Source organism: Lontra canadensis, unplaced genomic scaffold (genome assembly GCF_010015895.1).
Source record: "Lontra canadensis isolate GAN:19392208 unplaced genomic scaffold, GSC_riverotter_1.0 scaffold132, whole genome shotgun sequence".
Lineage (NCBI taxonomy): Eukaryota > Metazoa > Chordata > Mammalia > Carnivora > Mustelidae > Lontra > Lontra canadensis.
In genome coordinates, this window is record NW_022631126.1 from 459,887 (window position 1) to 480,355 (window position 20,469).

At 40.2% G+C, this 20,469-nt stretch overlaps 1 protein-coding gene across 4 annotated transcripts in view; it reads right to left on the minus strand.

Annotated features, from left to right (window-relative positions):
* Window positions 1-20,469, minus strand: part of LOC116858039 (integrin alpha-M-like) — a 49,187-nt gene that overhangs the window by 20,409 nt on the left and 8,309 nt on the right. For 2 of the 4 annotated variants that reach the window (XM_032842575.1, XM_032842574.1), the window contains exons 6-12: window positions 15,517-15,647; window positions 14,923-15,068; window positions 13,762-13,915; window positions 12,582-12,732; window positions 11,868-11,941; window positions 2,151-2,280; window positions 1,722-1,864 (exon numbers count right to left, since the gene is read on the minus strand). In XM_032842575.1, coding sequence (XP_032698466.1) covers window positions 1,722-1,864; window positions 2,151-2,280; window positions 11,868-11,941; window positions 12,582-12,732; window positions 13,762-13,915; window positions 14,923-15,068; window positions 15,517-15,647 — 929 coding nt within the window. Of the gene's footprint in view, window positions 1-1,721; window positions 1,865-2,150; window positions 2,281-11,867; window positions 11,942-12,581; window positions 12,733-13,761; window positions 13,916-14,922; window positions 15,069-15,502; window positions 15,648-20,469 lie in introns of all 4 variants that reach the window. The other 2 variants (XM_032842576.1, XM_032842577.1) reach the window with 2 other exon arrangements.

A 20,469-nucleotide genomic window follows, 5' to 3' on the forward strand; every position in this document is an offset into this window, starting at 1 on the left:
GATGTAATGAGCATTGGGTATTATATGCAACTGACAAATCACTAATTCTACCCCTGAAACTAATAATACACTCTATGTCAATTAATTGATTTTAATTTTTTTTAAATCCAGAAAAGTGGGAAAAGATCACTGCCAAATCTAAGGTTACAAAAATTAATGTGATTCCTCCTAGGAGGTTTACAGCTTTATTTCTTACCTTGGGGTTTTTATCTATTTTGAGTTAATTTTTGTATATCATGAGGCAGGGCATATCCAAATGGCCCAGAACCATTTGTTGAAAGATTACTTTTCCCCATTAAATGAACTTGGTACCTTTGTCAAAAATCAATTGATTGCAGACATATAGGTTTATTTCTGGACTGTCACTTCCATTCCATTGATCTGTAGGCCTATCCTTTTGCTGGTACCACACCATCTTAATTACTGTAGATTGGTAGTAAGTTTTGAAATTGGAAATTCTTCTCTTTCAAGATTATTTTGGCTATTCTGTGTCCTTTGCATTTCCATATGAATTTTAGAATCAGCTTGCCCATTTCTCAGCATTACTGAACAAGCCTTGCATTCCTGGGATAAACCACACTTGATCATGATGTATTATCCTTTTTATAAGTACTATTTGTATAGACTTAAATTTTTATTAAATATTGCTCTGTAGTCAACAAAGAGTTTTAAACTGCATATTGATATAAACAGTTTCTCATTTGGAAAGTTCACCCTCCCTCTATGGATTAGAGGGAGACAACATGAGACTATGAGAGACCAGCAAGGCTACAGCTAGGTCCACAGGAAAAATGATGATGGCCTGGACCAGGCTGATTTCAGTAGAAATGTAGGGAGTAGATAGATTTGAGATTGATCTTTTTCTTGCCCTTGTTCCCAGTGTATTCACCCACACTCCCTCAACCCCAATATACACACCCTGAACTCTCTCTTGCTCTCTCCCTTCTTGGTGCTTTATTTCCCCATTCTTCACTTCTCTAGTTCTTCCACCTTAACTATCACTTTCTCCAGGAAACCTTCCCCAATACTCTTGTGTAGATGCCCCTCCCATTTGCTCTCATAACACCCAGACTGTCCCAGTTTAAGTATTTATCACCCTTGATTATAATTTGCATGTGTAATACCTGTGTGTGGTGAAGGAGTTCACTAGCTATCCTTCTCCATGTGATCTTGGACTACACACACAAAACAGAGAAGTAGTATCACATCCACAGTTGACTTCCTGGAACTCCCCTACACATTCTCCCTGACCCCACTCCTTGTATGTGTCAGGCACTTATGCCATCAACAGTCAACTTGTGTTGATAAAACCTATGAAAAGACCATTTGAAGAATTTGAGTAATCACAAAGAACTATGAAAAACAGACTAAACTGGTTTCATCCACATATGATGCATTAATTACCGGCAAACCAGTAATGAAAATTTAAGGAATACACATAGAACTACAGATACAATGTCATGAGCACAGTACTATTTCAGGAATTTGCAAGGATAATTTGAACTAGAAATTTTTGCCTCTCGTACCACATAAGATAATCCACATAAGATGAAATCACACTGCTTTTGCAGGGGTGATACTCAAAAATTCAAACTTCTGGGGCTGCTCAGGCACTGACCAGGGGCTTAGCTGGACTCCTCCTCTGAGGTGGCCTGTCTGACCTCATAGTTGCTGGATCATGGGGAAGTTCAAAGAGTATTAGGGAAGTGCTCTGCACTTACCTGGCTGCCCTTGATAATAGCACTGTTCTCCCAGGTACCAGCACTCTTTCTGAACATCACCACCAGGCCAGTGTGCTGATATCGAGGTGCACCAAGAACCAGGTTTTGTACCCTGTTCCTCAAGATGACTTCAGCAGCATAACCTGAAGATGGTGATCTGGAGAAGGTAAGTGTTTCCTTCACAGACCCTGCTCCCTCTGAGAGACCTATCCCTTGAGTAGGAGCAATGTAGTAGCCCCATGCTTAGTAGGTTGGGATAACTGGACCCTGAACTATATTCCCATTTGTTAACACAATTAAATTGAAATTTTGAAATTTCTGTCCTTACAGTTATTCCAAGGGTCCACAAAAGAGCCAATGATATATATGTTAATTGAATTAGGCCATATCCTGACCCCTTCTTAAAGTTACTCTGCCCTTTCCACTTACCCAAGTAAGCATCATTCATGTCTGAATCTACCCTGGTTGTGTTGATGAAGGTAAATTTATCCTTTGACACATGAAGAAAGGCTCCACCAGCCCAGTCAAAGCTTCCCACAGCACCTAGCAAGAGACCATTCTGGGAAACAGGGTAGAACAAGATTGAGCAGCCTGCAATTTCAGTTCAATCTTTATCAAAATTCCAATGGCATTTTTCACAGAAATAGAACAAACAATCCTAAAATTTGTATGGAACCACAAAAGACCCCAAATACCCAAAGCAATTTGGTGCAGCAGCTGTGGACAACAGAATGGAGGTTCCTCAAAAATTTTAAAATAGAATTACCAAATTATCCAACAATCCTACTTCTGAGTATTTATCCAAAGGAAATGAAAACCCTAAATCAAGAGATATCCCACATTTATGAAGCATTATTTACAATAGCCAAGACACAGGGACCCCTGGGTAGTTCATTCAGTTGGGAATTCAACTCTTTATTTCAGCTCAGATCATGGTCTTGAGGTTGTGGGACTGAGACCCACATTTGGCTCCATGCTCAGCATGGAATTCACTTGAGATTCTCTCCATCTGGCTCTGCCCCTCCCCCCACTCACACTCACTCACTCACTCTCTCTTCCAAAATAAAATCTTGAAAAAAAAATTTAAAAAAACAATAGCCAAGGATGTGGAGAAAGGGGAACCCTCTTATACTCTTGGTGGGAATGCAAGTTGGTGCAGCCACTTTGGAAAACAGTGTGGAGATTCCTTAAAAAATTAAAAATAGAGCTACCCTATGACCCTGCAATTGCACTACTGGCTATTTACCACAAAGATACAGATGTAGTGAAAAGAAGGGCCATCTGTACCACAATGTTCATAGCATCAATGGCCACAATCACCAAACTGTGGAAAGAGTGAAGATGCTCTTCAACAGATGAATGGATAAAGAAGATATGGTCCATATATACAATGGAATATTACTCAGCCATCAGAAAGGATGAATACCCAGCTTTTGTTGCAACACAGACCGGACTGGAGGAGATTATGCTGAGTGAAATCAGTCAAGCAGAGACAGTCAATTATCATATGGTTTCCCTCGTGAAGCATAAGGAATAACATGGAGGATATTAGGAGAAGGAAAGGAAAAGTGAATTGGGGGAAATTGGAGGGGGAGACAAGGCATGAGAGACTGTGGACTCTGAGAAACAAACTGACAGTTTTGGAAGGGAGGGGAATGGGGGGATGGATGAGACTGGTGGTGGGTATTAAGGCGGGTATGTATTGCATGGAGCACTGGGTGTGGTGCATAACAATGAATCTTGGAAGACTGAAAAAATTAAAAAATTAAAAATTAAAAAATACCCAAGATATGGAAATAATCTATCCATCAAGGCATGAATAAAGAAAATGTGATATATAATACAATGGAATATTATTTGGCCATAAAAAAAGAAAATCCTGCCATTTGTGACAACACATATGTACCCACCTTGAAGGCATTATGCTAAGCAAAATAAGTCAGAGAGAGACAAGTAGGGTATGATCTCCCTTATATGTGGAATCTAAAGACAAAACAAAACTGAATTATATAGATGCAAAGAACAGATTGGGGTTTGCAAAAGGCAATGAGTTGGGAGAGTAGGCAAAATGGGTGATGGTGGTCAAAAGGTACAAATTTCCAGTTATTAAATAAATAAATGCAGGGATGCAATATAAAGCATAGTGAGTATAGTTAGCTAAACTGTAATGTATATTTGAAATTGCTAAGAAAATAAATCTTATTACCAAGAATCAGTCCCAAATGGAGGCTATAAAAATTAGAATGAATGAGACAGAAGAACAACTCAGTGATATAGAAGATAAAATGACAAAAAATAAGGAAACTGAAAAGAAGAGAGAAAGAGGGCACCTGGGTGGGTGGTTAAGCATCTGCCTTCAGCTCACATCATGATCTCAGAGTCCTGGGATTGATTCCCACATCAGGCTCCCTCAGAGAGCCTGCTTTTCCCTCTGCCTGCTGCTCCCCCTGATTGTACTCTCACTCTCTCTCTGTCTGTCAAATAAATAAAAAAATCTTCTAAAAAGAGAGAAAGAGAGAAAGAAAACTACTGAACAACAAAGACATACTTAAATAGAACTCAGCAGTTCCATAAAGTGAAGTAACAGCTTGATAGTAGGGATCCCAGAAGATGAGGGGCAGGGGAGAGGGACAGAAGGCTTATTTGAACAAATTATAGCTGAGAACTTCCCTAATCTGAAGAAGGAAACAGGTATTCAAGTCCATAAAAGAAGGAAACAGGCATTCAAGTCCAAAAAAGTCCATAAAAATAGGTCAACACATCAGCATATGATAACGAATTTTTCAAATTTCAGAGATAAACAGAAAATCCTGAAAGCACCTTGGGACAAGAGGTCCCAACCTCCAAGGGTAGAAACATAAGGCTGTCAGCAGACATGCCCCAGAGACAGGGCAGGCCAAAAAGAACTGGCATGATATATTCAATGTGCTAAATGGGAAAAATATGCAGCCAAAAATACTTTATCCAGCAAGGCTGTCATTCAGAATGAAAGGAGAAATAAAGAATTTCAGTACAAACAAAAACTAAATGAATCTGTGAACACTAAACCAACCCTGCAAGAAATATTAAAGGGGATCCTTTGAGTGAAGAGAGAGCCCAGTGGTAACAAAGACCAGAAAGGAACAGAGACAATCTACAGAAATAGCAACTTTACAGATAATACAATAGCACTAAATTCGTATCTTTCAATAATTAATCTGAATGTAGGGGCGCGGGGAAGACAAGATGGCGGGGAAGTAGGAGGAGGAGCCGTTTCAACCTGTACCCTAAAGTGAGCTGATCACCTACTGAAGAACTCCGATCACCCATGAAATCAGCCTGAGATCAGAATTATACACATCTGGATCTCTACAGGGGCAGAAGACAGCAGTGGGCAGGTAAAGCGGAGTGGGAACGTGGGACTGATATCGGAGGATAAACAAAAGGGGGAGGGAGCCACCAGAGGCAACCCATTGGAAAGTAATACCCCAATACGAGAGTGCCCTGCATCTGGGGACCAGCATTAACTTGGAGTCTGGTTGAAAGCACTCAAAAAGAGCAAAGGATCATGAGGGGAAACTGTGGGAATCAGGGCGTTTAGGGGCAGGGGCTTAAGTCCCCGGACCCAGGACAGCCACCCCTGGCACTGAGCCGGAGAGACTGCAGCAGAGATACCAGGTCTTGGTCCCTGAGCCGGAGCGCACTTGAGAACGCGTGGGGTCCGGCTCCCGTGAGGTGCTGGGAGCCTCGCCAGACGGCAGAACACTGCGCCGTGTTATCAGAGCCTGAGTCCCACGCACTCGCCCCACAGCCTCCCCTGAGAGAGGTGCGTGCAGGCGCCAGCCCGGTGCTCTCGGACCCGGCACTCCCAGCCCAGGCCAGCGGGAAAATCTCAGCATGCTATTGCTGCTTGGAATCTCTCTGACGGTCTGGAGCTGCCCGACAGCCGCCGCTGTCATGGTTTTGGGTACAAGCAGGAGTTCCTGTGTCCCCAGGGACCGCAACTCAGAACCTGCTCTGCCAGCGGCCGAGGAGGAACTTAATGTGCTCTGGAGACCCAGAGGGGAACAGACTGAGGCTTCTTTCTGAGAGGGGGGTCGGGGTGCTGTTTGCTTTCCTCTAAACCTCCCAAAACCATCAAAAGCTGTCAAGGCGAGAGAAAAGAAACAAACATAAAAACCTCCAGAGAACAAAAGCCTGAAAAACCGGTTTCCTCAGAGCCCACCCCCTTGAGGGGGGCGGGAGGACTTAACTCAGGGAACATCCTTGACTGAAAACCCATGCGGCAGGCCCCTCCCCCAGAAAACCAACCAGGGCCGGGCCGGGGGCGGGGGGGGGCGGGGGGAGACGACAAGAGAACAACCACCACTACTTCATAGATACAACTTTTGTTTTTGTTCGTTCCCACTATTCTGTTCCTTTTTTATATATATATATAGATAATTTTTTAACCTACTTACCATCACAGTGAGATGTCCAGTATATCAAATTCCATAATAACCTTTTAACCTGAACTTTTTGATACCTATACCTGTGTTTTGCTTTTCTATTTTTTAATTTTTTTTTAATTTTAGTTTAGTTTAGTTCATTCTTTTTTTATTTTAATTTTTTAATATTCATGTAGAGTTAAACTTCAAGGTAATCCCCTTTCCCCAACCAATGCTACCCCTATAGGTAAACCAATTTTTAATCCCCCTTTATCTTAGGAAAGTTGAGTCCTTTAACAAAGGTATCAAGATACATCCAGGAAGAATCAAAATAACCTTCCTCGCCCACACTGAGAATTTATAACCACTCTCCCATCTTTTTCTTCCTCCAGTGTTTCTGTGTATTTGTGTTTGTCCTGATAGTATATAAATCTTATACTTGGGGTTCTTTTTGACGAGGTTCTTCTTTTTTTTTTTTTTTTTTGCTTTTATGTATATACATATTTTTTCTCTTGTCATATACTTTTATCAGTCTGTTTGTTTGTATACTTCATAAATCTTACTGAAGGTAGGGGCGCCTGGGTGGCTCAGTTGACTGAACATCTGCCTTTGCCTCAGGTCATGATCCAGGGTCCTGAGATCGGGCCCCGCATTGGGTTCCCTGCTCAGTGGGAGCTTGCTTCTCCCTCTCCCTCTGCCTGACACTCTGCCTTCTTTTGCTTTCCCTCTTTCAAATAAATAAATAAATCTTTTTTAAAAAAGTAAGAAAGAAAGAGAAAAACATATAGAATAGTTTTTTTAAATAATAATTAATTGGAATGTAAATTGACTAAATGTTCCTATCAAGAGACACAGGATGGGGCACCTGGGTGGCTCAGTGGGTTAAAGCCTCTGCCTTCAGCCCAGGTCATGATCCCAGGGTCCTGCGATTGAGCCCCACATCGGGCTCTCTGCTCAGCAGGGAGCCTGCTTCCTCCTCTCTCTCTCTCTCTGACTGCCTCTCTGCCTACTTGTAATCTGTCAAATAAATAAATAAAATCTTTAAAAAAAAAAAAGACAAAGGATATCAAATTGGATTTTAAAAAAAAAGACCCACTGATATGCTGCTTACAAAAGACTCATTTTAAACCTCATTTAAACTCATTTAAAACCAGACACCTCCAGATTGAAAGCAAGAGGTAGAGAAGCATCTATCATCCAAATGGACTTCAAAAGAAAGCTGGAGTAGCAATCCTTATATCAGAAAACTAGATTTTAAACCAAAGACTGTAATAAGAGATGAAGAAGGACACTGTTTCATAATAGAAGGGTCTACCCAACAGGAAGATCTAACATCTGTAAATATTTATGCCCCAAACTTGGGAGCTGACAACTATATAAACCAATTAATAACAAAACTGAAGAAACACATTTAAAATAATACAATAATGGTAAAGAATGTTAACACCCCACTGACAGCAATGGACAGATCATCTAAGCAGAAGATCAAAGAGTAAACAAGGGCTTTGAATGACACACTGGACCAGATGGACTTCACAGATATATTCAGAGCATTTCATCCTAAAGCAGGAGAATACACATTCTTCTTGATTGCACATGAAACATTCTCTAGAATATCTCACTTACTGGGTCACAAATCAGGTTCTCAACTGGTACGTGAAGACCGAGATTATATCATGCATATATTCAGACTACAATGCTTTAAAACTTAAAGACAACCACAAGAAAATCTTGGGAAGGAACACAAATATATGGAGGTTAAAAAACATCCTACTAAAGAATGAATGGGTCAACAAAGAAATTAAAGAAGAATTTTAAAATACATGGAAGTAAATGAAAGTGAAAACACTACAGTTTAGAAGCTTTGGGATGCAGTATATATGAATACAGCCCTTCCTCAAGAAACAAGAAAAGTCTCAAATATGCAAGCTAACCTTATACCTAAAGGGGCTGGAAAAAAGAACAGGAAACAAAACCTAAATCCAGCAGGACAAGAGAAATAATAAAGATTAGAACAAAAATCAATGATATATAAGTTTAAAAAAATAGTAGAACAGATTCTTTGAAAGACTTAGTAAGATAGATAAAGCCCTAGCCAGGCTTATCAAAAAGAAAAGAGAAAGAACAAATAAATAAAATCATGAATGAAAGACAAAAGATCACAACCAGCACCAAAGAAATACAGTTATAAGAACATATTATGAGCAACTATATGCCAACAAATTAAGCAATCTGGAAGAAATAGATGCAATCCTAGAAACACAAACTACCAAAACTGAAACAGGAAGAAATGAAAAATGTGAAGAGACCTATCCCCACCAAGGAAATTGAAGCAGTAATAAAAAACCTCCCAAAAAACAAGACTCTAGGCCCAGATGATTTCCCAGGGGAATTCCACCAAATATTTAAAGAAGAATTAATACCTATTTTTCTAAAGGTGTTTCAAAAAATAAAAAGGGAAGGAAAACTTCCAAACTCTTTCTATGAGGCCAGCATTACCTTTACCCCAAAACCAGACAAAGACCCCACCAAAAAGAATTACAGACCAATATCCCTGATGAACATGAATCCAAAAATTCTCACCAAGATATTGGTTAATAGGTTCCAACAGTACATTAAAAGGATTATTCACTATGACCAAGTGGGATTTATTCCTGGGCTAGAAGAGTGGTTCAACATCCACAAATCAATCAACAAAATATACCACATTAATAAAAGAAAGGACAAGAACCATATGATCCTCTCAATTGGTGCAGAAAAAACATTTGACAAAATACAGCATCCTTTCTCCATTAAAACTCTCCACTGTTTAGGGATAAAGGGAACATACCTCAACATCATATAAGCCATATGTGAAAGGTCCACAGTGAATATCATCCTCCACAAGGAAAGACTGAGAGCTTTTTCCCCTATGGTCAGAAACATGACAGGGATGCCCATTCTCACCACTGGTGTTCAAAATAATACTGGAAAACCTAGCACCAGCAATCAGACAATAAAAAGAAATAAAAGGTATCTAAATCTGCAAAGAAGAACTCTTTGCAGATGATACGATACTCTCTGCAGAAAACCCAAAAGAATCCACCAGAAAGTGCTAGAACTGATAGAGGAATTCAGCAAAGTTGCAGGATATAAAATCAATGCACATCAGTCATTTGCATTTCTATACACTAACAATGAGGCAGAAGAAAGAGAAATCAAGGAATCAGTCCCATTTACAATTGCACCAAGAACTGTAAGATACCTAGGAATAAACCTAACCAAAAAGGTAAAGGATCTGTACTCTGAAAACTAAAAAATATTTATGAAAGAAATTGAGGAAAGCACAAAGAAATGGAAAAACATTCCATGCTCATGCATCAGAAAAACAAATATTGTTAAAATGTCTATGCTACCTCGAGCAATCTACACATGTAATGCAATCACTATCAAGATACCATCAGCATTTTCCACAAAGCTGGAACAAATGCCCTAAAATTTGTACGGAACCAGAAAAACCCTGAATAGCCACAGGAATGTTTAAAAAGAAAACCAAAAAAAAAAAAAAAGAAAAAAAAGAAAACCAAAGCTGGAGGCATCACAATCCAGACTTCAAGCCATATTACAAGGCTATAATCATCAAGATAGTATGTACTGGCACAAAAACAGACAGATAAATCAATGGAACAGAATAGAGAACCCAGAAATGGACCTTCACCTCTATGCTCAACTAATCTTTGACAAAGCAGGAAAGAATATCGAATGGAGAGAGTCTTTTCAACAAATGGTACTGGGAAAACTGGATGCCAACATGCAAAGAATGAAACTGTACCATTTTCTTATACCATACACAAAAATAACCTCAAAACAGATGACAGACCTAAATGTGAAACAGGAATCCATCAAAATTCTAGAGGAGAACATAGGCAGCAACCTCTGACCTCAACCACAGCAGCTTCCTGTCAGACACATCTCCAATGGCAAGAGAAACAAAAACAAAGATGAACTATTGGGATCTCATCCAAATGAAAAGCTTTTGCATAGCAAAGGAAATGATCAACAAAACTAAAAGGCAACTTATGGAATGGGAGAAGATATTTGCAAATGTCTTATCAAATAAAAGGCTAGTATCCAAGATCTATAAAGAACTTATAAAAAAACTTATCAAATTCAACACCCAAAAAAACAAAAATCCAATCAAGAAATGGGCAGAAGACGGGGCGCCTGGGTGGCTCAGTGGGTTAAAGCCTCTGCCTTCGGCTCAGGTCATGATCCCAGAGTCCTGGGATCAAGCCCCACATCAGGCTCTCTGCTCCGTGGGGAGCCTGCATCCTCCTCTCTCTCTGCCTGCCTCTCTGCCTACTTGTGATCTCTGTCAAATAAATAAATAAAATATTTTAAAAAAAAGAAATGAGCAGAAGACATGAATAGACACTTTTCCAAAGAAGACATCCAGATGGCTAACAGAACATTTAAAAAATGCTCTACATCACTGGGCATCAGGGAAATACAAATCAAAACCACAATGAGACACCACTTCACACCAGTCAGACTGGTTAAATTGAACAACTCAGGAAACAACAGATGTTGGCAAGGATGTGAAGAAAGAGAAACACTCTTACACTGTTGGTAAGAATGCAAACTGGTGCAGCCACTCTAGAAAACAGTAGGAAGGTTCCTCAAAAAGTGAAAAATAGAGCTACCCTACACCCAGCAACTGCACAACTTGGTATTTACCCAAAGGATACAAACATCATGATTTGAACGGGCACATGAACCCCAATGTTTATAGCACCAATGTCCACAGTAGCCAAAATATGCAAAGAGGCCAGATGTCTCGTGACAGATGAATGGATGAAGATGTGCTATGGAATATTACCCAGCCATCAAAAAGAATGAACTCTTACCATTTGGAATGACATGGATGGAAATAGAGAGTATTATGCTAAGTGAAATAAGTCAGAGAAAGACAAATACAATATGATTTCACTCATATGTGTAATTTAAGAAATAAAACATGAACATAGGGTAAGGGAAGGAGCAAAGGAAAAATGAAATAAGATGAAAATAGAGAGGGTAGCAAAGAGATGCTGAGATGCTGAGCTTAAGGAAACATACTGAGGATTGCTAGATGCAACTGATGAATCACTAAATTCCTCCCCTGAAACTAATAATACAATATATGTTAACCAAATTGAATTTAAATAAAGAAAAAAAGAAAAGGAATCTTAAAGTTTTCATCAAAAGAAAAAAATTTTGTAACATATGTAGTGATACATATTAATTAGACTTATTGTAGTGATGTTTTCACAATATACACATATATCAAATCCTTATGTTGTATACTTGAAGCTAAAATCTTTTTTTTAAAGATTTTATTTATTTATTTGATAGACAGAGATTACAAGTAGATAGGCAGGCAGGGAGAGAGAGGAGGAAGCAGGCTCCCTGTTAAGCAGAGAGCCCAAGGTGGGGCTTGATCCCAGGACCCTGGGATCATGACCTGAGCCAAAGGCAGAGACTTTAACCCACTAAGCCACCCAGGCACCCCTTGAAGCTAAAATCTTATCGTATATCCATATCTGTGTCATATACCCTCAATGACAACAAAAACAAACCAAAAAAAAAAAAAACAGGATTAAAAAGGAAAAGATAAGGGACAACTGCTCCCCATCAAAGAAATGCCTCCCAACAAGTACTCATTGCAGATAAAAGTCACCAAACCTCTTGCCCAATCCCAATTTAATGAAGGACCACTTACAGAGGTGATGGCAGCACTGAAGCCTTCCTGAGACATCTCATGCTCAAAGGAGCTGGCACTCCCTGTCTGAGTACCTGTGAGGAGGAGAGATTTCTATGATAAAGAAAGCAGAAGAGCTGGAACTCAAATGCTATGGTGACCAGACAAAAGGATGCTCAGATGGCAGCTATGCTGAATTAGAAAGTATATACCCCGTTTATAAAGATGGTAGCTATTTGGCTCCAACTGGTTTTTGCCACATGAGAATGCAGTCTAATGTTCCAACTTTTTAAGACAAACCATAAATCCATATTGTATATGAACCCTCCCCCAGTTTTTTAAATTCTCTTAATCAGTTAACATTTATTGAGCACCCTCTGTGTACCAGACACTATTCTAGACACTGGAGATTCAGCAATGAAACAGACACACAAATACTGGCAACATATCCAAATTCTTGGAAAAATCGTGTGTGAGGTTTGGCTCCCCTACCCTCCAATTTTCCAGCCTATAGCCAATGCAAAGTAGAGATAAAGTCCAGATCCTTTGATTTCAAAGGAAATGACCAAGTGAGGCCAGAGTTGCTGGGAACTAGGGGAAGTGGAGAGAATTGAATTAATCCTAAGAGTCAAGATACCAAGGATTAGGAAGTCCTAGTTTCTAAAGGAGAAATGCATATTGGAGGGTAAAGGACTGCCTCTGGAGCTGCTGCAGGAATGCAGAACCTTAGCTTACCCTCAATTGCAAATATCTTTTCCTGAAGCTGGTTTTGAATGGTCTTCAGAGCTTCAAAGTTATTCACCCGGAACACATGATCACGAGAAGGCTTGGATGCAATGATATTAAGCTCTTCACGATTTTTTGGAATATTGAAAGCATCTCCCACCTGTTACCAAGGACAGTGACAATCAGACACCATCTGGAGTTAGCTGTCTCATCCAGAAAAAAAAAAAAAAATTCTGAAAGAAAAGATTCTGAAACAGAATATGTCAAATGAGGGAATGCACCATAAGGCCACTGGGACAGGGCCACCAAGTTGAGTAAAACAGATTATGCACTGCGTGGGGTATTCTGTCAAGGAAGTTATTAGGAGCTGAAATACAGCCTTTGGTTCCTTTGTTGTGCCATGCATCCTGGTGTGGGGCTGACCTCTCCCCAGAGTAAAGAGTCTTTTCCTCTATATAAAGAGGTTTCCTACTTGTCAAACCATGCACCAAAGATGATACCTTTTTCTGTCATACAAAGTAATGTGGTAGTTTGACTACAATGATGATCTGAACTCTTTACCTGTTCCTATATCCAAGCTCTTTCCCCCCAGAACTTTGCTGTATCTTCTCACTCATGGCAGAGTAATCTACCCTGCTTACATCTCTGGGTGCAGCCATGCATCTTGCTAATATCCATTGGTAATAGATATTATCATAAATGATGCAGACTGAGGCTTCAAAGAGTGTTTGCAACATTTCCATTTGCTCTTTTGTTCCCCTGCCTTCACCATGAGGACATGTCCAGGCTAGCGCACAGAAGGATCGCACAGAAGGATCACACAGGGAGCAGAAGAACCAAGTTACTCCAGTTGTTCCAGCCATTCTAGTACAGCAAACAGACATAACTGGAAACCCTCAGAAATGGAGAGAGCTCAGCCAAGATCAGCAAAGCTGCCAACCAACCTTCAAATGAATACAGTTATAAGAGTGAGCCAGTCAAAATCAGAAAAACTCCCCAGCTGAACTACAGAATCATTTGTTTCAAAGACTGAATTCTAATTTGTTACACTTAACTGATATAGGCCCATATGGGCTAGCAGTGACCCTTGGCCCACCTTGGTTTTAGGGATATTTTCAAACTGAAGGAAAGGTATATCCAAACAGAAACCCTCCACAGAAACATCAGGCCAGAGAGCCACATCTCCTACCCCAATGACATAGCGAATGATCCCCTCTCTGTCTGCTTCAGGGATGACATCCTTGTAATCCAAGGGATCATCAAACTTTTCTCCATCTGTGATGACAACTAGGATCTTAAAGACATTCTCCCGGGCGCCTCTGCTACTGTGAAACAGTTCTCTTCTGTCCAGGGAAGAGGAAAGAAAAGTCAAATGTGAAGAGACAGAGATACTCGTTATGCTAGGGAGGGAATGTCAGCAGTCACAGGCACAGATGCAGCTAAGAGAGGTTTAGGCTCCCCTGGAATGAACATTGAGATGTGGTTGCCCCAAGACCTGGAAAGGCAGCAAGAGAAGGGAGAAGAATGGAAGGAAAGGAAAGCATCACTGCCTTTATATACTTTTGCATAAACTGATTTTTTAACTGAGTATTACACCCTTAAATTAAAACAAATTTTTAAGCTTAATTGGGCTTTCACAAACCTTTCCTGGTTTGATTCAACAACTCTCTAGCTCATCTTCCTGAACTTCTGTCCCAACCCCCACCCTCACCTCTACACACACACACACATCACAACATATCAGAGTGAACTTCCAAAACAAGATGTGGTGACATCTCCTCACTGCTTAATACATTCAGTAGATCCCCACTCACTTTTCAGTTGCCTTAAGTGACCTGGCCTCAAATGATCTCTGTAGCCTCTTTCTAGTCTTACCCTCACATCTCTCCTTCAGTCGTACCTTTACTCACAACTTGTATTTCATGAGTGTACCATGCAGAGTCTCTCCTCCACCTTTACTCATGTCCTTTACCCCATCCCTGTCTGTATAAGACCCTTCATTCTTCAAATTCCAGCAAAAAAAAAAAAATCATCTCCTCCTTCCACCCTAAGCAAAGATCTTTTTGTGTGCATTATGTTAGTCACCATAAAATACATCATTAGTTTTTGATGTAGTGTTCCAAGATTTATTGTTTATGTACAACACCCAGTGCTCCATGTAATACATAACCTCCTTAACACCCACCACAAGGCTCACCCATATCCCCATCCCCCTCACCTCTAAAACTGTCAGTTTGTTTCTCAGAGTCCCCAGGCTCTCATGGTTTGTCTCCCCCACTGATTTCCCCCATTTCACTTTTCCCTTCCTTCCCCTAATGTCCTCCATGTTGGTCCCAAGCAAAGATCTTACACTACTTTGCGGATTCCTGTGGCAGTGTATGTCCTCCCATATAGCTGTCTTATTGGCTTCACCAGAAATTCTGGGTCAGGGTTTTTCTTGAACTGATTGAAGGTGAAATGAAGCTGGAAGTCTTCAGAGAACTGCATCAAAGAAAACTGGGAACAAGCATCTGCCATTACATTGGAGAAGATGACTCTCCTCACACTTACCCATCTCCCAGGAAGCTCTACATAGATCTTGAAACATTTCAGTCTCCAAATCCCTCCAAATTCTATACTGTCCCCAATCCTTCTGCCTCACGAGGACAGAGATCTGCCATCAGCTCCCTCTTCTAAGTACAGAACTCACCCAGAGATGATATGTGAGTTTTATCTCCCATATCAACCATTATCAATGAGTCAGAGTCGTATACTATACAGAGAGCTGGAAGAAGCTGAGGCTGCATCCAGACAGAGAAGGAAAAAGAATCATGGAAGAAAACCATGATCAATTTGCAATTTAACAATGTCTGCAATAGAAGTAAAAGGGGAAAGTGGAGACCTGGATGCCATGTATTTGCCAACCTTTTATGAGCTATTTCCTAACCTACCCATATGCCCTCACCAAGGTTTTGGACTTCTTGAATAGATCCATCACAGTTGAGACAAAGGCCTTCATCCGCTGAAAGTCACTCGGGATGATGCTACCAGAGCCATCAATCAAGAAGGCAATATCACTGTCTTGTCGAGGGCACTCTTGGGGAACAAAAGAAAGGATGAACTAATTAAGTACTAGTACATGCACTAACTAAATGCATTCATTTTTTTTTTGCATGTCAGCTCTCTGATAAGAAGTTAAAATAAAAGGTAAACAATATCCAAACCATGTTCCAAGCTTAATAAAAACATGGACACAATCTCAAGATCACAGCCACCATGAAGAAGACATCTGCCAGAAGATGCCAATGTTACTTTTTTTTTTATTTCTTTTCAGCGTAACAGAATTCATTGTTTATGCACCACACCCAGTGCTCCATGCAATACGTGCCCTCCATAATACCCACCACCTGGCTCCCCCAACCTCCCACCCCCCACCCCTTCAAAACCCTCAGATTGTTTTTCAGAGTCCATAGTCTCTCATGGTTCACCTCCCCTTCCAATTTCCCTCAACTCCCTTCTCCTCTCCATCTCCCCATGTCCTCTATGTTATTTGTTATGCTCCACAAATAAGTGAAACCATATGATAATTGACTCTGTCTGCTTGTCTTATTTCACTCAGCATAATCTCTTCCAGTCCCATCCATATTGATACAAAAGTTGGGTATTCATCCTTTCAGATGGAGGCATAATACTCCATAGTGTATATGGACCACATCTTCCTTATCCATTTGTCCGTTGAAGGGCATCTTGGTTCTTTCCACAGTGCCAATGTTACTTTTGAAGATCAACAAAAGATAAACAAATTTTCATGAATACTAGTAGATTCACATAGCTGAAGGAAGAAATAGAAGTAAAAAAGAAAACTACAAAATTTAAAGATGCTTGTAAGGACATCATACTTGCAGATGGATGACTAATGCTTAATAATTCCTTATCAGTTTTGTGATGTTTTCATTAGCCATTCACAAGAATAAACACAGGAAATGTTAGGAAAAGCAAAGAAAAATTTGCAGGAAGAAACTGAAGCCTTAGAGTCTACAGTAGAATCAATTCAGCAGGTTTTAGCATATTAAAAAGTACAATTATATGCAAAATTTGGGAGCAAAATAAACCTTGATGCTGATGAAAGTTAACCATTTTATAATACTTTTTAAGATCTGTTTAATAAACTTGAATATTGTTTAATACAATTTGGAATATGGATGAAGTGTGGGAAAATTTGGTAAATTTTGCCCAAGGAAGTCAGGAAAAGTAGTAGTATCAGAGCTAACTCTGAGAAGGAGAAATAATTTGCCAGAAATACAAAGGGTGAAATAAATTACAGGAAAAAAAGGAACAGCGCATACAACAATATGCTGGATATCCTCCTCCTTTCTGTTCCTAGGCCCAAATCCACTTTCTACCCTCCTCCAATCTGCTCTGCACCCCAGGAAGTCAGCCCACATAAACCACATGCATTCTGGATTCCTTTGCCTCTGATTTCTACTTGGATTTGCCCAATTAGGAGCCTCAATAGAAGACTGGAGGGAGGGAAGAGTGAGATCAGAGTATTCTCCCCTCACTCCCTTCCTGGAAGGTTGCTTTGGGCCAGCTGTGGCCCTCAGTGGAAAATCACTGCTCCTTCAAGGAGGCACACTCCACACAACTCTCTCCTTCTGAATTCTGGTTACTTCTCCTTCTCCTTGTCCAATCAGCCTAGGAGTGGTAACAGCTCTGCTGCTGCCTGCCCTGGGTTCCTGGATCATCCACTGTAGTTCTCTAAGACTCTAACAAACCTTAAAAATTAGTCCCTTTGTAAATAAAACCTTCTCAAATTATTCTAACTGGAGTGTACCATCTATTCCAGTCAAAACCCTGACTGATACAAAGGAAATGAACTTAAAATAATTCTGCAGAATTGAGGGATTGAATGGCTCTACTAAAATCAATCTATATGAAGAGAATGGAGATAAGCCTATGTCATTAAGCAGAGGAAAGTTGGGAAGGGCCTTTCCATCCCCCCAAAATAGTTAGACTTTGTCCCTTAGGCAGTGGAAAGCCACAGAAGTTTTCTTAGAAAAGGAGGTGAGGTGATCTTTTTTGTATGTAGAAAGATTACTGTAGCAATGAAAAGTTTCTAGCCACTCTATTCATGATTGCCAAACACTGGAAACAACCCAAACATCTTTCAATGTGTGAACAGACTGTGTTCTGGGACTATGGTAAATCTATGCAATGGAATACTATTTGGCAATAAAAAGGGAAAGAATTACTGATACACACAACAACATGGATGAACAATGGATGCAACATGGATGCAAATACATGCATATTATTCTAGTGAAAGATGCCAATCTCAAAAGGTTATAATTCCATTTATGTAGCTTTCTTAAGACAAACTAAATAGTGATGGAGAACAGACCAGTGAGTGCCAAGGGCTAGGATGGAGAGGGAGAAGACAACTAACTATAAAGAGATAGCACTGAGGGGCCCCTGGGTGGTCCAGTAGGTTAAGTTTCTGCTTTCAACTCTGGTCATGATCCCAGAGTCCTGGGATAGAGCGCCATGTTGGGCTCTCTACTCAGCGGGGAGTCTGCTTCTTCCTCACCTTCTGCCTGCCACTCACCCTGCTCAGACTCGTTCTCTCTGTGTCAAATAAATAAATAAAATATTTTTTAAAAGAGAGAGAGCGTGAAGGATGTTTTTAGGGGAGTAACAGAACTCTTGTATTCTGTCCATGTTGGGGTTTTTTTTAAGATTTTATTTTTAGGGATGCCTAGGTGGCTCAGTCAGTTAAGCATCTGTCCTTGGCTTGGGTCATGATCCCAGGGGCCTGGGATGGAGTCCTGCATTGGGCTCCTTTCTTAGCAGGAAGCCTGCTTCTCTCTTTGCCTGCTGCTCCCTCTACTTGTGCTCTCAATCTCTCTCTCTCTCTCACACACACACACACAAATAAATAAATAAAATCTTTTTTTAGAAAAAAGATTTTATCTTTAAGTAATCTTTACAACCAGCATGGGGCTGGAATTCACAACCTGGAGATCAAGAGTCACATCCTCTACTGACTGAGCCAGCCAGTCAGCCCATGTTCATGTTGTCTTCTAATGAAAATCTATACATACCTTAAAATTCAGGGAAGTGTATACTAAAAGAAAAAAGGCCAATTTAACTGTATTATCTTTGAAAAAATAAAATTACCCCAAAAAGTATTGGCTTTTCAAAAATAGATAAGCAGATTCTAATATCTGTATGGAACATATACAAAGAAAATTAACCAGAAAAAATTTTTGAAAATCTCAAAGATATGTTAAATGAAAAGAATCAAGTGTGTACAACATGCTACTATTTGTGGCACAAAATGAAGATTATAGATATGTATATGTTTGTGAATATAGAGTATTACCAGAAGACACAAGAAACTGGTAACAGAGGTTGAATGCCAGGAAGAAAACGTTGGCTGGGGGAACCAAGAGAGAGAAGTGTTATGTGCTTGAGTGCTGTTTGAATTCTGAATAATTTTTAAAGAGCTGAAAATGTGTTTTAAAAAGAAAAGTATCGAATCCCAAGAGTGAGGACTGAAGAGAGCAATGTGAGGGTAAGAGCTGAAGCCACAGAACTGAATGCAATTGGGCAGGAAGAACACATGGACAAGAACAGAAGCTGTAATCTGGTACCCCTATCTACATATGCAAAGGCGACAGAGGAAGATGGCCTGGAGATGAAGTTTAGCAGAAGCCTTGGCAGGGGAAGAAGCAAAAGGAAGAAGGGGAGGGGGAGTTCAAGAGAGGCAGAAGTGGTAAGGCGAAGTGGGATAGGAGAAGAAGGGAGGAGAGGGGAAGGGAGAAATCTGGAGCCAAGTTGTTTAGGGAAGGAAGAGATGATCTATAGGTCACATCAGAGTCAGTAAACATGAGGACAGGATAGAGATTTGGCATTTAGGGAATCACAAATGCCATCTGTAAGAGGAAGATAGGTATGATGGTTGGACAGAAGCCAAATTTCAGAGAGTGAAGAATGGTGATATGGGGGAAATGGAAATAAGATGAGAGAACTCTTACAAGAAGTTTGGTGGTGAAGGAAAGGAGAAATAGCAGGAGATGTGGAGAAGACCAGGGAGAGGAAACTTTATTTTCAATGCTATCAATTCTGGTGGTTGATTTTTTTAAGATCTAGGTAAGCATGAGCATGTTTACATTCAAAGGAGGGGGAGAAATTTAAGCTCCTGGAGAGATGATGATTGACGATGTGGGCTTCAAGTTGGTGATATGATAAAACCTCAAAAGCCCAGATAAAAGAGTGATTCATGGAAAGGTAGACAGTTAGGTCTCCCTCTAAAACCAGTGAGACACTGCCAAGGGTGGTACCATTGCAAAAATTTGAACAAGAAGAAGGAGTAAGTAGAGGGAGTTCATCTCTGGAAACCTTGATTTTCTTTGTGAAGAAGGAATGAAAGTTATCTGTTTAGAGTAAAGTACAAGGAGCAGAGCTTGAGGGGGGGGGAAACTACAAAAGAAAGACATATCTGCCTTTGTTAACAGACCCAACTTGAAAAACAAGCAAAAGGATGGCCAAGCAATTGAAGAAGTAAGTGGCAGAAAGCAGCTCAAAAAAAAAGATTTGATCACTCTCACTCACTCACTATCAATCAACAAATGTTTGGGGAACAAGGATGTGGTAGGCAGCCACCAAGATGGTGCACAAGGTTCTCACCTCCTAGAAATAACACCCTTACATAATCACCTTCTCTTGAGTGGGAGATGGATTTTTTTACTCACTTCAAAGGAACATAAGATGCCAGAGGTAATGTACTATTACTTCTCAGATTACATTATGGAAAGACTAATTTCTTTCTTGGGTGTTTTCTCTCTTGTTTTCCTACTCCCTTGTTTACTCACTCTGAGGGAAGTCAACTGCTCTAGGGGGAGCAATTGTAAGCTGC